The sequence below is a fragment of the Zootermopsis nevadensis genome, unplaced genomic scaffold (assembly GCF_977971745.1).
Source record: "Zootermopsis nevadensis isolate Lab colony 2312 unplaced genomic scaffold, Znev_1.0 Znev_ptg000013l, whole genome shotgun sequence".
In the NCBI taxonomy this organism is placed as follows: domain Eukaryota; kingdom Metazoa; phylum Arthropoda; class Insecta; order Blattodea; family Termopsidae; genus Zootermopsis; species Zootermopsis nevadensis.
Genome location: NW_028259145.1, coordinates 14494039 through 14517471, shown reverse-complemented (window position 1 = coordinate 14517471; position 23433 = coordinate 14494039). Strand labels below are relative to the sequence as shown.

The following is a 23433-nucleotide window of genomic DNA, read 5'->3' as shown; positions in this document are numbered from 1 at the left end:
ATTTGATGCTAAATAAAAACTCAGTAGATTCATTGTTGTAAAATTGCATGTTATACATCCAACAAGTAAAAATTTTATCTCATGATGGCCTATTAGTTTTCTTTTAAATATACAGTATGCTTGGAAACAAATAATACCACACAGCAGAAACAAAGAACTGCACATTGATATAGATGAGGGTGGTTCACTTTTTAATACAACCAAGTCATTTGCACCAAAGGCAAAGACACACATTAATCCAGACAAGAGCTCTTCATCATGATTATCAAAGAATTTAAAAACAGAAAGGATTAAAATTGAGATTTGAAGTTTGACAGCACTGAATATCTAGATTGTGGTCTTCTGCACTGAAGATGGAGGCAAAATATTCCTCCAAAATGTTGGTAACTGCCTCCAAGACTACATGGCATTACAACCCAAGAGACTACAATCAACAGGACTGAAATCAAATTTAAGGAAACAGCTTGTGATGTGAACTGGAGAGTATAGATGCAGTAAAAACTCTTTGCATTCCTCAGTATCAAGTTATCATATTATTATTCTCCTACCTTGTGCATTCCAATTTCAGTAGGAATGAAGGATCCTCTTCCATTATTACTGCTCAACTGGAGGCGACATTCCACTTTTCCAGATGGTCCTATGACTTCTGCCATCACCTCCTTGGTGTCCACATCACCAGGTAAGTACTCCAATTTAAAATGAACCTGTGTGGACAAGTTAATGCATTCAAAAAAAATTCTCTCAAAAAATGCTTTATATACCTGAGAATGTGAAGAACTGATACTACTGTATTTTTTATTCTTTTGTATCTCCTACATATACGTGATTTTTGTCATATATCATAGATTATTAAGACTTAGAAACTTCAAGATGTCTGTCTTCTGGGATGATGAGCCATATAGTTTGGTAAATATTACCTGATGTTTCAGAAGAGTTTACTGCCTTCTTCATCTCTATATCTAGTGGATTATAAGTATAACACCAGAAAACAGCCATCTTTATACTCGTCACTGTGACAACATTAAATTTCACTTAGAAACTTACTGGCTTGTTGACTTTTGCAGTGTGAGAGTCACAGGATACAGTTAACCTATCACCAGGTTTCTGGCGTGGTTGAATCCATTGGAAGTTGGCTGCATATGCCATAACGCCCAAGTGTTCTACATTCTTATCAGCCATGTCTTTAGCCTTCAGAATAGGCTCTATACCCAGTTTTTCACCTCCACGGATGCCTATTAACATGAACAATAATAAAGTATGTTAATAACATGTTAGGTTACTTATTACTTACATGACAGGATAATATTAAGATGTGTCTTAAGGAAGAAGTGTGTGGGAATATGGACTGCAAACATCTGGCTCAGGGTAGGGAATAGTGGTGGATCCTTTTAAACATGACAATGAATATTTGGGGGCAATAAAAGCAAGGAATTTTTTGACTAGAGTATCAATTGTTATCTTTGCAAGAAGTACTCTGCTGCATAGTGTTAGTGTTACCAGTTGTTTAAATTATTGGATAGTGTTCTACTTAAAGTGACACTGGGCATTTAAGTTGCTTGAAGATGACCAGCCAACTGCTTTGTGACATGCAGTAGCATATATTCTAGTCCAAAGATTTGTGACTCTGATATATAAATTTGGGATATATGCTGTTCAAAGAAAATTTTATTAAATTAAATTAATAAAGGAATAAGTATACACAGTGCAGGGTTATTACATTTTGGATGACAGAGGTTCTGTAGTTTTAAATGAGAAACTGTAATATAACTACAAATGTTGAGCTGGAAGAAACATGAAACTAGTCATTGTGGTCCACTTTAAGCTATAGAAACTTGCACAGTGGTGCTGATGATACAAAAAACAGATACAATAGTTAATGTCCCATGTCAGATTCAAATCTGGTGCAACCGAAGCAGGAGACAAATGATCTACCACTGAGTCAAAACTTAGGATTTTGTGCTCAAAATCACTTTTTTAGTAATATGTTATGAGAATTTTTTTAAAATTGAAAACAAGGAAAGATAAAAAAAGATCTACCAGAATGATTCTGCTTTTTGTAACCTGCATGAAAGGAGCACTAAAAATTTCTCCTAAGTAATTTTTAATTATTAAAACTACTAACTAACCCAAAAACGTAAGTACCTTTGTTCAGATTCATCTCCCAACTGGAGCGGTCAGTGGTTAGCTGGTCATAGCCTGGTGTGGGTCCTCCCAAAGAGCGCACTAGTTTACATAATACAGTTCCATCATTCCAGTCTCTCTGAAAGTAATTACATCAAGTGAATTCACTATCAGTTTTTAATATTAATTTATTTTATGATGAACCATTTCAATTGAAATTACTTTTCTTTACTAGTTGAGTGACTAACTTTAACAGAAGGGCTCTGCTCCATGTAATTTTCTAGTTAGGTCAACTCACTTTAGATTTATAATATGATATTAAATGGATCTTTAAATAATTAATTAAACTTATGTGGACAGATAAAGCTTTATCAAGAAAGCATACAACTGCAGGTTTTAGTTTTTGCCTCTAAAAGTTTTATATTAACCATATTTACAAGAAGTATCTTCATATGTGTAACATATAGAGAAAATTGTGTCCTTGATATAATTGATAAAATTCTATTTAAATGTTCTGGCCAAGCTATCAGAACACAGAAAACTTCTTGAAGGCCTGAACAAGCATTTTTAACTATAGTTTTCATTACAAGTGACTGCTTACTGTGAAATTTCTGACATGAGTGTCAGGTATTTGATTATTGACCCAACGAAGAGTTGCATGAAATCCTGGGCTATCTTCTTTCATAAAATATGACAAATATGTCATTCCAGAAAGTTCATCCAGGAATGGAGAAGCCAAATATTCTGGCTGCAAGACCATTGGGATCTGGAATTCTCTTCTGGCAATTTCCATAGCTGTGCGACAGTTTCCAACACTGGAACAAGAAAGAATATTATTATGTAAGTATTTGTTGTAATGCCCTTCAATGGCTGGAAATGTAAGTGATCTGAGCAATTTACATCATACATTTTTACTTTATTTAATCCCAGCTTAGGAAAAATAAATACTCCATGCTGTTAAGCTGACACTAGAATGGTAAGAGCAAGTGTTGGTAAAGACTACAGAGGAAACAGGTGGCTGAATGGTGAATAAACCATACCTTCTTCCAACGTTTCGAGAACAATCTCTGCTCTCATCCTCAGGGCTGCTGTGTAACAAATCTGATCCTTTGTTGCGTGCTCACAGAAGGATCAGATTTGTTACACAGCAGCCATGAGGATGAGAGCAGAGATCATTCTCGAAACGCTGGTAGATGATATGGTTTATTAACCATTCAGCCACCTGACACGGCTTGTAACCCGAAAGTCTTTCATCAAATAAAAACAGCATGTTGTAGTTATGAAAGCTTTACAATGTGTTGCTGTGATCTGGGACAAAATAGGGAAGTGAATTTTTAAAATTTTCACATAAATACTTTATTTAAGTAATGTTACATGATGTAAAATATTTTGTAATACAAAATCTGCTTGATTCTTATAGAATCACAGCTGAAAGAAAGATTACAATCTTTTCAGTACTAAACTAAGCATTCTTTTCAATTAAGCCTTGAATGGAAACGTAGGCTTGGCTGTGAAATCATCCGCACAGAATATTGTCTACACTATCAGTGAGATAATAGGCTAGAAAATGTAGGGCTTTCAGCGTAGTTTTATTGTAAACATACTTAATTATTATTAAAGGATGATAAAACCAACAGGATCACATCAAGCTTTATTTATACCCAACTAAATGTTTAAGTAAACAAAATTGTTCCTCACCTGTCCTTGGGATTTAGACTTCTCCAGTGAGGAAAGAGTCCAGGATGACAATAATCCAACAGAGCACTTAAGTAGACTCCAGAGTTCCAGTCTGTTGTGAAATTGTTCACACGACATTCTGGGAGTACAGCCTGTTAACAAATCAGCTACACTTACTTTTGTATTACCTAAGTATATGAAATATTTTTTTTATTGTTTAATTTTTTAATTATGTGATAAATGGTCACATTTTTGCAATATTTTCTCTTGAATCAATAGACACATTTAAGTATTTCAACGTGCATTATTTTCCTGTTTTACTTTTTTAAAGATTCACATGGTGCCTATAGGCTACCTTTAGTTGCCATTCACCCAAGAGCGGTTTGTGAACCCTAACATAATGAAAGCCTAAAAAATATAATCCATATATAATATTTCTAACATTGCCGTTTGTATTGCAGATAAACTGACAAGGATGAGATATTATTGCACATAATAAGAAAATCTTCATTTCGTGGTTTCTAAGTGTTTAGTGTATCTCATAATATGAGTGGAAACAATAACTTATTTTATGTCTTAGAAACGAATAATTGTTTGTTTGTAACTGCACATACCTTTAGCCATGCCAGCATAAGTTTCTTTGGTGGAAACTTTGACCTTCCGATTTGGTAACGGACAATTAATGACCATATTAAGCCCAGGATCAACTTGAGATTTCCATTTACAATATCAACATTACCTGAAAGAAATACAAATAAATTTCTTTCATAACAGATGTCTGTTCACCGAATTGTATTAAATAATCAGTACGGTGTGTTTTTTGTATCGACAATGTAACGTCAAATATAACTTAACATGTTATGTTCTAAAATCTTATATTATTTTCATTAAACAGGAATCATCCGTTTTTCAGACATCTTCAGAGGTTCGTGTTATTCTTTTACGTATGTATCATGTGGGATGAAAAGCAAATCCACTATTTTAGAACATCATATACTTCGTTGCATTTGACAATAAACAGATAGACAAACCAAATGCCAAAAATATAAAAGGACAGAAAATATAAAGTTTAAAAATCAGTAATGTGACTGAGTCAGGCTAGTCAGCTGCAATTTACTGCTTGCGGCGTCCTAGAGTATATTTTACTTATACTTTAAGGAAGATCATTATAGTCCCAAACAGCTGTCCACCTGATCACCTTGTTTAATTCACACGTTAAAAACCCAAAGTAATATCTAAGAAAGGCTATTCCCCCTAGAACTACAGACGCTTAATTGCTTTGTCAATTGAAGCAAATATTTTAACACACTCGTACGTAATCATTTTTATACGATTTTCAATAAGTTAGTTCATGCTTTACGTTAGCGGCTGAGAATACTACTGAGGAGAATGCCTGAACCTAAGGCAGATAAGCTTCATTTATAACTGTAATTTCATAAAGTATTATTTAGGCGATCAAACCTGGGAGTTATTTTAGGGCTGGGCATGCACCTCTCATGAGGAGATGATTACTGCATTAATAAATTTAATCGGAAATTCTGGAAGGGAGACCTAGGCATCAGTGAAAATATTATATGAAAATGTATCGTAAATAAATACTTTCCATGAACATCTGAACGACTACCAGCTTCTCAAGTAAAACTTTGTTTCATTAAGCACAAAGAATTACATGACTTGAACTTAAATGAATTCTGCATGTGTGAGTATCGAGGACTCGCGTACATCTAAAGTGAAGAAAACAAAAGGGATTGTGTGCCCTATTTTTACAGTATTTCTGGAAGCACTTGTCATCTCAACTTACATTATAACACACTTGATTGCTGATGTATCATAAAATACTTAGGGTCCTATAAACAATGTTTATTTCTCTTAGAAATTCTTTCTACATAATTGTTATTATTACCACAGTTTGCGCTCTGAATCGAGTAGATGTCTCAGGATATCTCGATATTATTTTCGTTTTCGGAATACAATACATTTGCTCAATTTAAAGCCCTCGTGAAAGGGTAAATGGACAAAACTCAATATTAGGCATAATGCTTGTAAACCACTACAATCTAAACAGTTCCTACGTGCCAGAAAGAAAATAGCTGAATGCTCTGAGCCTATTATAAACACTGGTAAAATGTGTATAAAAGTACACATGTAAAAACATGTATTCCTATAATAGTGGTATGATATCTGGTGTACACTAAAGTCTCATTAACTCAGGCTTGAATTTTTCTACATATTTTTACACCATTTGCAATATTTAATGAAACTTGGCTTGCTGATATAGTTACTTCAAACAAGAATCTATACGATCAGTAACTCCTGTTGTGGATCTATGTTGTCCTTATTGATTGTAAGAGCGGTGAATGCAGTACAGCCACCGGTTTGACCTCAGAAACTTGTAGTCTCCAGAAAAACCCGGTTCACCTCAGCAGTGCAGTTGGCTGTACATTAACGTAGTGGAAATTCATATTTTAAACTTCTTCCGCAAATGTACCGTACGGCAGTTTGAAGAAGTTCATATATTTTAATTAACTCTATGCTAGATGAAGAAGATAACCTACTTGCTAAAATCATTAATTCTTACTGAAGTGCTCTATCAGATTCTAAATTGCATATGGCATCAGTATGTTCTGCAGAACAATGTTAAAATTCTGATTTGAACAAGGGCGATTAGGGTCCGATTCCTCCTTGTACTTAACAAGTTTCTAAGTATAAGTTTATAAGTTTAAGGGCCTACAGGGGCTCTCAGGTATCATGGCAAATGTTACCCACGGTGGGGGTGGGCAGAATGATTCTGCTACTCCACTGCCTCGTGTAAATGTTGTTTTTATCCATTTTCCTTAATTATATATGCGCCTGTGTGTGATGGAAGTAGTGAGTAACAACAAAAATAATATATAGCTGTAATAACGGATATAACGAGTAACGGTTGTAACGAGCAATTCTCCTGAGTCCCTTCGATCTCGTTATAACCGAGTTTGACTGTATTTCACTAACACTTCCCATGCAATATGAAATCATCGCTTCTCTTCAGGCTTTCCTACTAAAGTTCCGTATGCATTGCTCATTTTGCCATGTGCGCTGCATGCCTCATCCTTCTCATCTACCTAATATTATTTTTGAGGGGTACAAAAGAAGCACCCATCACGAAGACTAACAATGAAGACGTGCGTCTAGCAAATATCACGAAGCTGTCGCTGTGATGTGCTTTAGGAGTACAAATTCACCATTACGTAGGTACAGTAACAAATGGCCGTTTATTTTGCATGACTCATTGTTCTCCAGCAGCACAACAGGAAGTGAGACTACAGCGACCTAAGAATTGTAAAAGAGGTGGGGGTGTTCACCCGCTTGAAGATGGCATTGTTCTCAGAGCAGTGTCTCATTCAAGAATATATGCAACACTAACAGAGATGAGAGGTCGGCATCGCGCTTTCGCCGTTTTACTCCCCGCGAAAAGGCGCCTCGTACCCACTGGATAGCGACGTGGGTGGCCCCCAAAATAGATCTGGACGTGATAACCACTAAAAAATATTATCCGTACCGGGAATCGGATGTGTTGTCCAGCCCATAGACCGACAATTCACTGATTGGGCTATGCCCTGCTCATTTTCATTTTAACAAGTTCATTGTTGAAAGGTATAATTTGATTCTAGTCGTGTCGGATCTGCATAACGTCCTGTAGTATGTATGGTACGATCATTGATCGAAACTTATTCGGGTCTATACTTCAAAATCGAGTCTGGTCCTACCGTGGGTAGAGACAAGAGACTAATTTGGACTACAGCTAACAATCCAGAACCAGAAATTCTATCTCAAGGTTAAGGCAGTAAACAAAACACTGCATAAACCAACTGACCAAGTGCCAAGGTTCTATGAGATCGATTAGCAAATCAACTCATTGCATGGCAGATAAGTGGGCAGACAAAGTGGGATCCTCCCTTCCTTTCCTGCCTGCATGAACTGTATTACCAGTGGATAGCACTTTCTTACGTCGCCTTTGATCTTCCGTATGTATAGGTAGGATCCTGCAACCATAACCAAATTTAGACAGACTAGAAGCCAGTGAAGCAAGGCTCGTACGTGGAAAAAGGTGTTACATATACACAACACAATATTTCAAGAGAGTTAGACGGAGAAAATTAGCTGAGAAGACCCAATGCGATTTTATAATGAAGTTCTTCTTGAAAACCTGATAGTCGTTTAGCTGGACAAGAAATATCCAACAAAATGGAATCCGATTGTTTATTACCGTGTTCACAACAGTACAACGTTGGACCCTATACTAAGCCGGTTCAATATAGATTACATCATGCTGGCCATTTTAATATTATCTTTCTTATACGCTTAGATCTCCCATTTCATATCTTCCAGTCAGGTTTCTCAACTAAATTTTATATGCAATTCTCATCTCCTTCATGCATCTCGCCAAATCTTCTTGTTCTGATAATTTTTAATACACTACGTGAGTGTTCAAAGAAAAGAGTATGCAGGTACAGTAATGTATGCATCTATAAGATGTCTGCCATCTGAGTTGTAGCGGCCTGATAATGGAGGCAGCAGGGACCTCTGAAACGTTGGTAAACTTCTATCAGATTACACGACACTACAACCCAGAAGGCAGCCAACTTCGTACTCACCGCCACGAGAACCTCAAATCGATCACAGTTTATAAATCTGTTTGTACCTAGTAACATTAAAATTTTTCATGTTTCCACTTATTAAATGTTCATATTTTAAATTTAATTCACTTAATACTGTTAATAACTGAGTTATTCCATGCATATGTGTTGCGTGTCCAACGTTAAGTTTACTAAGTGTTTGCTAAACAGTGCTGGACAAAGAATTATTGCTTCAAAAATAACCTGACAGTAAGTTTGTTCTTTTGAGTCACTGCTGTCGACAGACATTCTGCTGTAAAAAGTAGCTATCTGACCTTGGTAGTGCTACAGTACCACCAACGTGAGATTCATTTATAATGTTATGCAACTCGATGTTATGCTCTTCAAAAATACAACAGGTACTTCAACCGGAACAATATACCGGAAGTTGAGACAGGAACAGGTACGAACTGCATCGGACGTAACCTTCAGCATTACGAGGATGGGCGATGTGAGAGGCCACACGGCCTATCCTGCTCGATAATGTATACATTAATTTAGGTTACGGTGTTTCCTGGCTCATGTGTTGCGACTCATTTCATATGTGGTGGACATTTTATACTATTGTATGTTTTGTGGGCATTACTATTCTCAGCAGAATATTGGTGCAGCCTTTCTGCACATAAAATACAGATCTTGTGTCTTCGGTGGAAGTAGGAGGCCATAAAACAGCCAAGGTTGGAAATATGAATCTTGGTCGGAAGGAGTTTCATGACGGGCGAGAGATGTTCGGAGTGGAATGCGACTTGAGAGCTTCTCTACACACTTAGAAGCAATGATTTTAATTTCCATTTTTTAGCACTGGTTCCCTGCAAATATATTATAAATTAAATGCGTTTACTAAATTATAAAACTACGTAAATTTCAGAGCGCTTCAGATAAATAGGAACTTCTTGAACCGGGGTCAAAATCAGAAATACTGTATCCACTGAGAATCCTGCATAAGGTATTTTCTTAAATTGTGCGTGTAAATAATTATTAGAAATTTTTGACTCCTTAAATTTTTAATTTGCCGTATGCTACGTTATATTAAGGTTCTGTAAACTTCTTCGCATCAGTGTATTGATAATGATACCTATATGCTGTTACATTCTCTAATTATAATGACGAACAGGTAAAATTATATTAGACCGTATTATTTTATACGTCAGAAAGTATGGTAAAAAATGGAAAAGCGGGAGAATATACAAAGCTTCTCATCTTGGCGTCTGGTATGCGATGATTTTCTCAAAATATTCTTAGAGCTATAAACACATAAACTGTCCATGTTTGTTTTGGATATAGGAGTAGCAAAGTCAGCATAGTCTGTTCCTAAGGGCGGGACGACCGGAGTTCGATTCCCGGAAACATCAAAATACTTTCTCATATCCTTTGCTTTCAGGCCAGCTTTGGAGCCCACCGAGTCTCCTATCTCATGGGTAACGGGTGTAAGGCGGTCTGGACATGAAATAGTGGAATTATTCCTCAAATATCCCTTACGTCTTCAGAGCGCGATGCAGTTTTACCTTAATTTTTAACTGAGTTAATTGTCTTTAATAATTTTTAATTTTTGGGAAAATAAAATGAACGCATTAAAATTAAATTAACAACATGTCTTCACCATGATTATGAATAAGTGACGACTAGCAGATTATTGAATAACCACATGTACATCCTTTCATATAGGGTTCCATATAACACTAAGATAACGCCGACTTGTTACTGAAACGTGTCACCCACAAAATAAATATGCATTAACTTCACACCGTGGATTTAGAGTTTGGCATATTCCCACCAGAAGGATTAAAACTGTTTCTTTAATTTATTTCTCGAATGTCTCTGATATTTTACCTTTCAGTATGTGTTCATAGAGCAGTTTTAAAATACAGTTTTCATGAATTATTGCTAAATATTCTAGCAATTTATTTTTTATGTAGGTTTTTATTATTATTATTTATATCTGTTGGTACAATTCTGTAATAACTTTACCACATTTATAAACTGTCATTCCGTAGTCCACGACCGTTCTAAGGGAAAGCAATCTGAAGTTTTTATTGTTGTTCGTTTGTTCTTTCGTTACCATCAAACGCATTTTGTTAGTGAAGAACGAAAATTGTTTATATATTGTACATGTAATTCTTTTAACCCAGTTGTCACAGTTTAAGTCGCAGCCATTAACCTCGAGCTAAAAAACAAACGTAATGTGATTAACACTGAGGTTGAGGACCGGTTTAAAGGCAAGCAGCTTGTACCGTTTATCCGATCTACGAAGACACCAACCACAAACACTTGAAGACAGAAGTTCAGCAATTCAACGGTGTCAGTGAGGTATTCCTGTACGTCATAAGAAAAGCTGTTCTGTTCGGTGAAGTTCTTTTAACCTATTTGTGTTATTTAATGAGAACAGAAGCTTGCATGCGTGTCTGTTGCTCCCAGTACTTTAGGACAAACTGAATGATTTTCGTTAAATACGTGAACATCACACTACTACACCCACGTTTGTCTTGTTAAATTCCCAGTCAATAAAGACCGCGCGAATTTCAGAGATGGGACACTAGCAAAGCTCAGGCTAATATGGGACCTGGAAACTGGACGTGGCAACTACTACCCACATGGAACAAGGCTTTTCCAGAAGCTTGTAGTCGCTCAGCTGCTGAAGAACTTCCCCGCCTCTTATGGAATCCGAAAGTTCGTTGCCATGCTTACAAACAGGAAGTCGCCAATGGAACCTGTACTAAGCAGTGCATAACCACAAACCTTGTTTCTTGAAGCTAAATTTTGCCAGTATCTGTACACGTGTGAAATAATCTCTCATTCGAAGGGAAGAACCTAGATCGAGGTTGAGATTTTAGGTTCTCACGGCGGCGAGTGTGAAGATGGCTGTCTTCTGGGATGTTGCATTGTGAATATATTTACCATGCTTCAAAGGAGCTTACTGCCTCCACCATCAGGTCTGACAGCTGTATTCACAGATTGAGGGTGTTTGAGAACAGGGTACTAAGGAGAGAACTTGCTTCAAAGAGACAGGAAGTAGCAGGTTGGAAAGAAAGAGATTAATAATTTTGTACTCTACACTAAATACTGTTGTGTTGATCAAATCAAGGATGATGACGCGAGCGGAGCATGTAGCATGCATGGGAGAGATGAGAAATGCAAAAAAGTAGGCCTATCAATAAAAACATTTGAAATAAACAGATCACTTCAAAATCTTAGGCACAAATGGAAGGATAATATAATGAGGTATGTATCCCCTAAATCGTAAATACAATTAACCCAGTCCAAACAATAAACACCGCTTATGCTAAAAAGCGGTGCAGGGGGGTTGGCTATTGATGCTGTAATTTAACTGGAAGTTGTTTTCAAGGGCTGTAGTATTTTTATTGTTTTAATTTCATCAGTCATTGTTAGTTCTCTGCAACAAATACAATTAAAATTAAATAACTGGTCAGTCATCTGCAGTAAGTAACAAAACATATCAAGTATGTCATAGTTCCAAAACTGCGGTATACTGCTTTCCAGCGTTTTTGGCCGCTGAAATTTGTGAATTGGAACCTCGGAGCCTGTCACCAGAAGTTTGCTGGAAGGGATGGTAGCAGGCAGCTTACAGTACACTTCAAATAAAATATCACCACGTTATGTAACACAGGAAAGTCTATTTCACTACACTACACATCACTAGAAAATTAACACCGCAGAGAGTATTAGATACTTTGATCTTCTTCACAACTCTTCGGTCCTCTTCCAATTCTTCCACTCCTCTCAGACCATCGCTTTCTGGCATCACTCGATTAATCACTACCGCTGCAGCTGTCCACTCCAATATCTTCAATTATAATACGTTCAATAGCGTCTTCGATTATGCCTTCTTGTTCATAATAAATTTGTGCTCGTTTTTCCACATGCTGACGTACACATTATCCCATTCCTCTTGACCAATTTCTTCGAATCTCTGGCTACACAGATGCTCGACGTCCTTAATTTTAGATGTTGTATTCAGGCTTCTACACTGCTGCACTGACACAGACTGTACTGACCGACGAAAACTCCTTCCTTCCTTCATTGAGTGGTCCGCATACTGGGCTACAAGGTCAGAGGCCATAATCGGTGGATCCAGTTCTACTAGCATTATACATAAGCATTTAGTAACTCATTCATGATCCGATCGAAACATAAAAAGCGCTGACTGGCATTAATAGGTCTACGATTCCGAAAGTTGAATTCATACTTTTTGGTTAAGGCTATATTCGGTTCATTATAAAGAGCAAGGAAAGATAATGTCCCCTGTCAGAGCAGACGGTCATACGCTGTAAACGAACTGGTTATCCAAACTACGAGGTAGGTTCATTGGTCCATGAAGTTCAGTGTACGAAGCCATCTTCCGAAGAATACCAAGTTTCGGTATTGACATGTATTTATTCTGCATTTCTAACAGTGAGCTTTGAAAAAAAAAGATCCATGAAAAAATTAACAAAAAATAAAATTCATTATAAGAATACTGAGAGGAGAGTCCGCAGGTTAAATCCCTTCTCACTCTCTCACATAGATAAGAAGACTGAGTATACAAGAAATAAAGTGTCTTCCTGATATTTTTAGAAGTAAAAATTGTTTTTGTGAACAAAAAACACATGTTATTTTAACAGCAAGATTGATTTGTGACTCTCTGAAATGGAAAGCGATTTCTGATAACTGACTTAAAAGAACTAGTGGAATTGAAATCCGGACAAACTACCGCCTATAATGATTTAAAACTGGGCTGATTTTGTCTTATTACGCCCCATATTACACACGCTGTCTGCTAATATTCTAAAGAAGTAACATGTACAACATGAGGTTTGAAGATTCTACTGCGATTTATGTCGCCTTTCGCTTTCATTCTAAACAGAATTTTTAAGGACAGAATCTGAGGAAGTTCAATGCTCTAGAGAAAGGCAAAAAATGTTTGGTAGAGCCGATAAAGGCGGCGGCGCACTCATAATATTGCTGATTCCCTTGGGCAGTGAAAGTAGTCAAATGCAGTTATATGTAACACATGTTACGGATTGCGGTATTTGTCGGAAGGAAATAGTAGCTTACAGAACGTTAAGTTGCTGTCGACAATTTATTCTACCAATTAAAATGGTCAAGCTCTGAGGTTGCCGTATCTGAATTGTTGCTCTTTGAAACTTTGTGAGTGTACACTAACGTTTCGGAGGAATAATCTGCACCAATCTTCAGGGTGTAAGTGCTAATTGCAACTACTTCGGCAGAATTTCAGTTGAATTCACGACAAATGTCCCACTTCGGTTCACTCAAGCTTAACTGAATCAATGTAGAACACTGAATAACATAAATAAAACATGTTACGCTACAAGAAGTTTGAGCAAGAATATATTAGAATTATTAAAAGGCTGGGGGAAAAAAAAGCGTTCCAACTTTAAACATGCTGACTTTGTATATTTTTGCAAGATAGTTGCCGTGTGTTGCTAGTCAGTGAAAATGCTAAAACATCCATAAGTATAAGTTTTTAGTTTCATAAAACCCACAAGACATGAATATATGTACCACATCCCTAATGCGAACATTAGTGCAGTATGGCCATTTGACTGAACTCTGGGTTATTTAACTACGCTTCTTTCAACTGCACATATTGCATAGTGTCCAATGGTAGTGACTAGCTAACTAACAAACTACAGGGTGGGTGGGAAGTAAGTAGGCATTAAATAATCGCTATACATTGGAAATATAGAGGTTATAACCATTTCTCAATGCCTACTTACTTCCCACCCACCCTGTAGATAGCTTACCGAACCCGGAAGTTCATCACCGAATTAACCAAAGCCCTCCCAATGGTAGTGACAGCGAAAGAATCTAAAGGATGCTGATGAAAATCGAGTCTTATTTCAAGACACTGACTTGGCATTTTGCATTTACGGACTGAAGACAGTAACGAAAATTTGTGAGGATAGCCTTTCGATCTGTGGACTGAGATTCGAAGCGGCATCTCTAGAAGACGAAACAGGCATGTTAAATCACCCTCAGTGTTCAATAAGTCTGTTTATACCTACATCTTAGAAATTTACACTCGATGGAGGCTATGCAGAACTATAGTGAACATTAACATTTCTGAACACTTTCTTCTGGCGTTACGGCAACTTGATACACAGGCACTGACGTCTCAGTCCGCACCTATTTATAAAGCATGTGTTACGAGAGAATCATTTCCTAAGATTCTGCTTGTAAGGACTAAAAAAGAAAGTAAGACGTCAATTCCGGACTGCCAAATTTGCAGTTATATCAGTGAATGTACAAAATGCAAAGAGTACTCACTTCCTGCGCAATAACGAGTTTAGATTCGATGGTGAGATAACCAGAAAGTTGAATATACTGAACCAAGAAATTTCAGGGAGTTCAGTAACTTTAACATGGAAAGAAGCCTTCGGAGCAAATGTATATAAAAGGTTATGTGAGTTTCGTCTCTCGAGACGCTGCAGTCTATTGTTGACAGAACTAATGAACAGCAAAGCTGTCAAAAAGCACAGAGGCATAACTATTTTCTCTCCTGTTCAAACGGCCACTATAACGAAAAGCAGTTCCGAATGTAGTAGACTTTAACTAACACAATGACAGATATCTTATGCCATACGATATTAATTTGTTTTACGATTAGTTTCTAAATGTTCTATAAAGTGTGATAATCAAAACAAATTGGGTAAATCTGGTAATTAAATGTGTCATTGACAGTCTTCTTCCCCACTATTTTATACACTTTCTGCAAATGACTTATGAAAAATCTGGGCAGTCTAACTCTCTGGAAAAAGCAACCCACTATCCAACACACATTTCTGATTTCCATAATAAATTACGGTAACTAAAATAGTAAAATACTCCGCACAACAGATAGAAAAATCCGGCCTTTATGGAATTCCATTACCGTGCACACAACAGCCCACCATAAATCCTATTCCGAGCCAGTTTAATATAGTCCTTACTCTCATATCATCTGTATTACGTTCCGTGATATTTTAGTTTCTTAAGATGCGATGTTGTTACTCCTCTGCCCCAGCCCCAAGCCAGAGGATCTCTTGTCGGTTATTACGTCCTAAATTAATTTTCGTATTCGTATAGGTCAGTCATTACAGTGATTAGGCAACGGGCTGAAAGATCGGGGTTTGTTTCCCACCACAACGCCCAGTCTCTTACACAACGGGTGCCGGGTCTCTTTTAGGTAGTAAAGCAACTGGAACGTGAGGATGACAACTCACCTCCATCTAGTTCCAAGGTCAAGAATGCGTAAAGTTATATCTCTGCTCCCTCATAAGTCTGCCTGGTTTGGTGGTTAGTTACGCACCAGGATCAACTTTATCTACTTTTATAGTATCGATACTTCTTGTGCTCTAACAGAAGGGCGACATTCTAAGTACTCAGAACTCAGCAGTTTAGTACATTTGCAGTTTTCCTTCAGTCCTTCGAGAAAGACAAAACTCTTTTGTCTTGAATCCATGACGGCATCTGTCGTTTCGTGATTCTTGTCACATGACAATGACAAACGCGTGAATACAGGCAGCCGAGGGGAAATAGCTTTGGCCCCAAGACACAAATCATAAAGAGGAGGAGTAGTTGGGAGATAGACTACAATTAGGCTAATGAAATGTTCAAAATTAGAACAGCACGTTGCTGAAGTAGTTATCAGTTCTAAAGTATTCTAACGATGGTACATTATGTTCAGTATTGTTGGTTTTCTAGACTTCACTCATCTTCTAATATTCTAAAACAAGACACTACGTTTCAGAAGCTGGCTCTGCTCTCCTTTCAGGGTGAAGATCCAAATCCCAGTCCCTGGATTGTAATTGGGATTAGCCCCTTCTGTCGAATCCACCAGAATAGAAATTTACTTCATCAGTATGCATGCATGTATGTACGTGTATATATATATATGTGTATATATATATATATATATGTGTGTGTGTGTGTGTGTGTGTGTGTGTGTGTGTGTGTGTGTGGATAAATAAATATGAAGCAAACGTGCTAACTGCTAGACCACATGAGTTTGTAAACTTAGTAAGTCTCGTCATTTATTTGCAAACGTTTAAGCAGCAATGAAGGTAAACAGTCCCTGTGCTGTGAATTCAATGTCATATGCTAGTGAGTATGAATTTTGCTATCAAGAAGGGCCTCTTCCACATCGATAGCTTAAATCTCATATTAGCTACGTTAAAACCGTGTTATCTAGCGGAGAAGCGTTCGTGTTAACCGTGTTAGCTCGGATATCACTTTGAAAAACTAAAACTAAAAATTCTTACTTTCGTGGTCCAGTGGTACTCCATACACTGCAATACAGCAGAACCGATCAGATAAATGAAATCGTTAACTAACTTCAGCCACTCAGCAGCGTTGTTACTCAGCTTGTTGAGGTTTACGTTTGCGCACGCGCAGTTATGAAATTATAACATATGCTTCAATGGAAAAGGAACTGAATGAAGTTGCAAGTTCTCACGTTAGCCAGTCTTGGAATGTTAACAGTTGCTTTACGTACTTGCGCTTGAAGAGGAGCGCAGCATAACATTTCCTGCAATTTCATTTGCGTAACCTTTGTTTACGAGTATGCCGTATTATGACTTTACATTGTTCATCGTGGATGATGAAGTACGATATACGTACTCTATTGCCAAAGTTTTCACGACATCCTCTGCCTAGTGATTTGGTTAACACCCTCCGTCACGATCCATCACTAGTGTTATCATGTTTATTGTTAGTTTGCACAACTATAATCTGTCTATAAACACACAAAAGAAAACTAAAGTAAGAATTAAAGGAGTTATTAAAACCACTTGCGAATGGTGTATAATTCACGGAACGCTTCTACTTCAGCAAGCTGTTTGTAAAACAGGAATGTTATCCGGGCATAAGTAAAACACATGATTTAACCACAATACTTCCAGCTAGATTAGAATACGACCAAATGATGAGTATTGTTTTAATGGTGTTGAAACTTCAGGTTCTACTCTTAAGTTATATTGCATTAAAATTGTATGTTACTGTTGCTTTATGTTCTTACTTCGTGGAATTAGTCTAGAAATGTAAAATCAAATAACTCCATCAGCGCGGTTTAGTATTGGCTATTAACTAACTCCACGGAAGAGTCCTTGAGGAGCTGATAATCGCTTAGCTAGTCAAGAAATTCCCCGGCTTTTATTAAAACAAAAGCCGACCGAAGATTTATTGTCGTAGCTCAACATGGGAACTACCCTGGGTCAGTTGAATTCACTCCATATTTTTTAAGATCCATTTTAACATTATTATACTATGTATGCGTAGGTCTCCCTGGTGGACTCTTCCATTCCAATTATCAGATTGAAATTGTGTGTGCACTTCTCGTATTCCTGCGTGCTATACGTCCCGCTTAAAACCCGCGTTAAAGACCAGTACGTAAGTAACCTAAAACTCAGTATTATTTCTTCTGCAAAGCTGTGCCTTCAAGACAAGTTGTCCTTGGTACCGACTGACAATAGAAAGTGCATGTTTTCCATCATATTCAGACATTTGACACAATGTTCTTGCCTTATATGTGCCGCTATGCAACCAGCCTGCACATCATACTAATATTATGTTGAAATAGCACTAATAATGATGATGATGATGATGATAATAATAAATCCTGTCAGTACGATGACCACTCACATGAATACTAGGAAAGAACCATCTCCCGAAACGTCGTATACCAAATCACAGACAATGGACAAAGACTAACATAGCATCATAGCCTATAATGAATCAATACCGTCACAAATATTTCGAGGGTCATTAGCTTACTTCCAAAACATGTTCTGACTGAAATTAAACATTACATGTTGAGGGATCTCACTATGAAAAATCCTGGCTAATTTCTGCTCATGGAAGCTTATAGTTACTCGCCTGGTCAAGAAATTTCCCGTCTTTATACAATTCTAAAGTCCATTTTCGTGTTTACCCACTTATGGGACCTATCCTGGGAGAGTTTAACCCAGTCTGCATTCTCATAACTTCTCTTTAATATCAACGTTAATATTATCTTCATATCTACGTCTTGGTCTTCCAGATTTGTCTCTTCCGTTCAAAGTTTCCGGGTAAAATTTTAGATGGTTTCTCATTTTTCACATGGGTATTAAAAGCTCAGCCCCTTTCACCATGCGTGATCTGATCTCTATAGTAATATTTGGTGAAGTGTTCATATTATGAAGTTCTTCGTTAAGCAGTTTCTCCGTTCACCTATTACTCCTTCTCTTCGGCCCAAATACTGTCTTCAGAACCCTGCCCTCAAATCATCTCAATTCGTGAAATGAGATGCCCCTTCTTCCCCTCAGAAGCTCCTAAGTTGTCAGTGACAAGCCGCCACTAACACGAGTTAGTTTCTCTATTGATGACCATTTTTGGGTGTCATATGTTGAGCGGTTCGCTGCCACCTTGTAATGCTCACATCGCGGAAAGTGGGCGACAAACAACACTAACATTATTCCGCAGTCGAACCCACCCACATGCTTTGGAACTTCCATGGAATGGCATGGGTGTGTGCTTAGGTCCCGTATGATTTTCAGCTATATGGCTATTTTCCTAAAAGCATTAACTAATTTATCTTTGTGGTGGGGATGCACTGTGGTTTCTTGTGGTATGAACTTCATTTTTTAATATTATTTTAGCTTTATGCTTCAAAGCGTTAAGTGGAACGATAAGACATGAGGTTAAAAGGAACTTAGAGTAATTCGAAACAAAAGTAACACACATTCATAAATTAATTTCTTTAAAACGTGTCACAGTTTCTGACCAACAATTCATTAAAATTAAGGTCAATGAGATCATTATATTAAAGATGATGTGTAAATTAAAGGTTGCAGAATAAAAAAATACCAACATTTCACATGTATCGTATTACAGCTGATTTATTTTTAACTTACGGTCCGAAAAAGAAATTATCATAGTTCGTATTTATTCTAGAATTTGTACATGTACGCAATTTTCATTACTATCCAAATGCCACTTGACTGAATTTGATATATATGCGTACACTGAACATCATTAAGCAGTCATTTTCATTAAGGTTATACATAAAATGTTCATCCTGATATAGTTTCATATAAGGCGAAATTTCCAGAATTAGGTCACCTAATATCGCAGGAATTGTGTACGTAACTGAGATGGGAGAGACAAGAAATTCCAATACAAGCCACAGTTCAAGAATTATAGGTAGCCAAGGTTCTTTATTTTTATACTTCCTTAGTACAGATGGTATGCAGGACAAAACAATCCTGATACCATGTTTGTAAACAGTAGCATAACCTTACGTAAACGAATGCTTAGATTTCCGTATTTCTCAGTCTCATTCCTCAAACTAATATCTTGGCCGATAAGTAACAACGTGTTAAACTGCATACTTATCGTAACTCAGATTGAGAGTGACTTTTATCTAAGTGTAATCCTACATTTTTCTGAGTGTAAAACTCCAATAAGGATATCCAAATTTGGGCTTATACAACACCGGACCTTTAAAATACGAAAAGTGATGGCTACATCTATAAACTCGTTCGATAAAGCTGTAGATGGAAATACAATGGGAAGAAGGAGCCTTGCGTAAAAAAAAAATTACAAACGTGTGAACACGTTAGACTTATCTTCGGAAAAAGATACGATACGCTCTCTCGCGATTTGAGATTTTACTTCTATAGACAACGTGCAGACTCACACTACGTAGAGCTTCAATATAATTTGGATGAACATTATAGTACACACACTGGTAATTCAGGAAACGGCATATTCCTGACATTACTGAAGTCGCGCCATGCAAGGCAATACAGAAATCTCAGTTTAGTACTTCATAAGGCTTTGAACACACTGAAAAGCCCGTTTCATTACTCATCTGACTTTGAAAATTAGTCAGAAACGTCGAACGAAAAGCTACATAAAATAGGCTTGCAACAATGTTAGACGCTGCAGGATATAAGGTTCGTAGCTTACTCCACCGTTGAAGTTACCAAGTTGCTGTTTCGTTATACTCAATAAACATTAGTAATGACGCTAACCACACTCCTGTTCATGATTTCCCCTTGTATAATATTAGCAATAAAATGCCATGCACAGCTGTATGAAGCGCAAGTTATATAGGTTGTGGAAATGGAAATGCTTCTTTAAATGTTGTACTGTCTTTACCTTGGTTTCGGGATAATTACTAACAAACAAGGATTTAATGTCCACTTCGTGGCAGTGGTCTCGGTTACCGTGTCTTTTAGAACAACGGCAACACGATATGCATTATTACTACAGTACTTACTATGTTACTACTACTACTATAACTACTACCATGCCTCTACTTTGTATTCTGAACTTCTACTTGTTGATTTGCTATTCCTGTTTGGCAAAATTGCTCAAGAGGAGCGAGATCTTTACGAATACATAATACACATATATTCGTACATATATTCATACCTACATTAGTACGTACGTAGCATATATACACACTAAGTCATCGGAATATGCTATTTTCTGTATGAAAGCTCAAAGACGTTTCCGGACAGTGTTCGCCTTCTGTGCTGGTGTTTGCCTGTGTGTTAGTTGCAAGACGTACAGCTGGTCCTGTCATTAGGCCTACATTATATTGCTTACACTTTTTTAATTTCTTGCGACAACTCAGTATATGGGAATGTTTAAGGTAAGTAAAATCTGGGTTAGTTATATTAGTTAAAACATGCTTTTCTTTGTTTGTAAGAAATTAATTGCCCGTTCGATTTCAATAAATAAACTGAATTACAATTATAATTTATTATTATTTATCGGCCTATAAACACAATGTGAGTAAATATATAAACAGTGTAAAGAACAGCTGAGCAAATTAATACAGTGATTTGCATTAGTGTTCAGGGAGTATTAAGGAGACTGAGTGGTTTAGAATCATCTCTTTTTCTTCCTAAGACGTTTCCACTTTTAGTAGGACTATGTTACATCTGATGATTCATACTTAACGAGGGATATATGCATCCTGGTACTGCACATTTTTTTGAACTTATTCATGCTAATTATGGCATAAAAATCTGGATTTTTATTTCTGGAAAAGCACTCCATCTCACGTTTCTGGAGAACTCTCAAGGAGCAAGATTATGCGTAACATATATGATGCATAGTATAATATCAAAAGTACTCAACGGTATATTTATTTAACGACGCTTTTTTGGTAATTCAGACTATATAGCGTCGAATGAAACGATGGTGGTGAATAATAAATTGGAAAGAATGTTAAAGAAAGTCTTGGTCTAATTTAAGTTACTACCCCGAAAATCACGAAATCCTCAGTCAGGATAGCCGGCCTCCGGGCCGAAATTCGAACCTGGGACCTTCCGAATACGAAGCAGGAGTGCTAAACGCTCGACCATGACGTTCAGTCTCAATGACATAGTTTAACAGACTTTCTGCAAAGCAAAGAGTCAACTTAACGCTAGTTAAATCTGCATAGCTGTTGAAGGTAGTTTCAAATAAGAATGACATCATCCATTTAGAGCTGGCTTGCTGGTAACCGCAATTCCAAAGGACACACATACTTTCTGAGTTTTCTGCGTGCAAATTCGTTTAAGACGGTGGAGTAATTAAAGGCAAGGAGAAAATGTTAACCCAAAAGAGAGATGTTAACCAACCTCACAAAGTAAAAATACACACAAGGAAATTTATTTTTTATGGAATGTGTAATAGCTGACATCATTGCGACGAAGTCGGCTGTAGACCTATATATTGTAAAGCAGGGTTACCACGTTGTCACAAAAGCATCTTCCTTCTAATATCTACATACATTGCCGTTTTGCACTCCTTATGAATGCCAATTACTTCACAAGCCTTCTTACAATAATTTAATTTCTTCAGCGTGAAGATAAAATATTTTCGAGCAACGCAACGTATTCCACAATTATTTTAAAATGTATTATGTGATCAGTAAAATGAAGAACATTATTAAATTGATTTAAAAACGTGAAGTTTTTATTGCTTTAAAACTGTTGGTGAAAAGTAATTTGCTAATTTACTAAAAATCCTGTCGAGTAAGAAAACGTCACACACTAACTTACCGATGTTGACAAGTTTAACACCATCAGCGGCGATTGCTGTAAGGGCTGTAGCAACATTCTCTAGATACTGATGCTGATTAGCAGGTCTCTGGATCCACGCAGGTCTCAAGGGTCTCTTTTGGAGGACTTCCACAAGAGCACATAAACGTGTGCCATCACAGAAGTCTGCTACCAAATCATGAACTTCTGTCCCCACCGTACGCAGATGTTCGTTTACCCAGTTACGAAAAGTATTAGCTTGGATTTCTACCCACAGGTCTTCACGGCCTTTAATGGCCATTCCCTTGGCTGCATGACCCTCTGGACTGCGAGCAACCAGACCAACCTGAGAAATTCGCAATTGTTCAGATGCTGCCATGCTGAATATTTTAGTGTGCACCCTTCTGTTTTGTTCAGGAATGTTGCTTCATCTGTCACCAGCAAAACCTTCAACAAACACTACGCACAACGCCCAACTACGAACTATCTATCTCCTCTGTCAATGCTGGAAGAATGTTACGCACTTCGTCTTGTGTTACGTAAAAGTTACGGCGGCGGGAAGAACTTTGTATACTTTCCACATGCACGTGTAGATGGCAGCAGTTGCTTGACCCTTGTACAGTTCGAAACAAAAATGAAAGATAAGATACCCGTACGTTGGTAAAAGCGAAATACGAAGTCAGAAGCAGACAACCCTATCCAACAAGCCTACACAGATATGTTTTACAAAATGAAAAAATTTTGAGGGCCTCTGTCCTTAGACCAGCAACCCCACTCACGAATTATTTCATCAGTGAATTGCGCAGTCATATGCAGAATTTGAGGTATTTTAGGTAGTAGCGCCGTGCAGCCTGAGAGAAGACCACCATCGCCCTGGAGATAGCAATTACCTTCGAAACGTTGGTAAACTTATTCATGATTACACAATGCAACAACCCCGAAGACAGCCATTTTCATGCAGATTCATA

The 23433-nt window shown here is 37.3% G+C and overlaps 1 protein-coding gene across 2 annotated transcripts in view; it reads right to left on the bottom strand.

Annotated features, from left to right (window-relative positions):
- Nucleotides 1-22989, bottom strand: part of jbug (filamin-type immunoglobulin domains fbug) — a 73251-nt gene extending 50262 nt beyond the window's left edge. For both annotated transcript variants that reach the window (XM_022078558.2, XM_022078559.2), the window contains exons 1-7: nucleotides 22487-22989; nucleotides 4413-4537; nucleotides 3820-3950; nucleotides 2723-2936; nucleotides 2143-2260; nucleotides 1045-1232; nucleotides 549-704 (exon numbers count right to left, since the gene is read on the bottom strand). In XM_022078558.2, the coding sequence (XP_021934250.2) occupies nucleotides 549-704; nucleotides 1045-1232; nucleotides 2143-2260; nucleotides 2723-2936; nucleotides 3820-3950; nucleotides 4413-4537; nucleotides 22487-22844 (1290 nt within the window). In that variant the 5' untranslated portion in view covers nucleotides 22845-22989. The remainder of the gene's footprint in view (nucleotides 1-548; nucleotides 705-1044; nucleotides 1233-2142; nucleotides 2261-2722; nucleotides 2937-3819; nucleotides 3951-4412; nucleotides 4538-22486) is intronic.
- Between the last annotated feature and the right edge of the window lie 444 nt (nucleotides 22990-23433).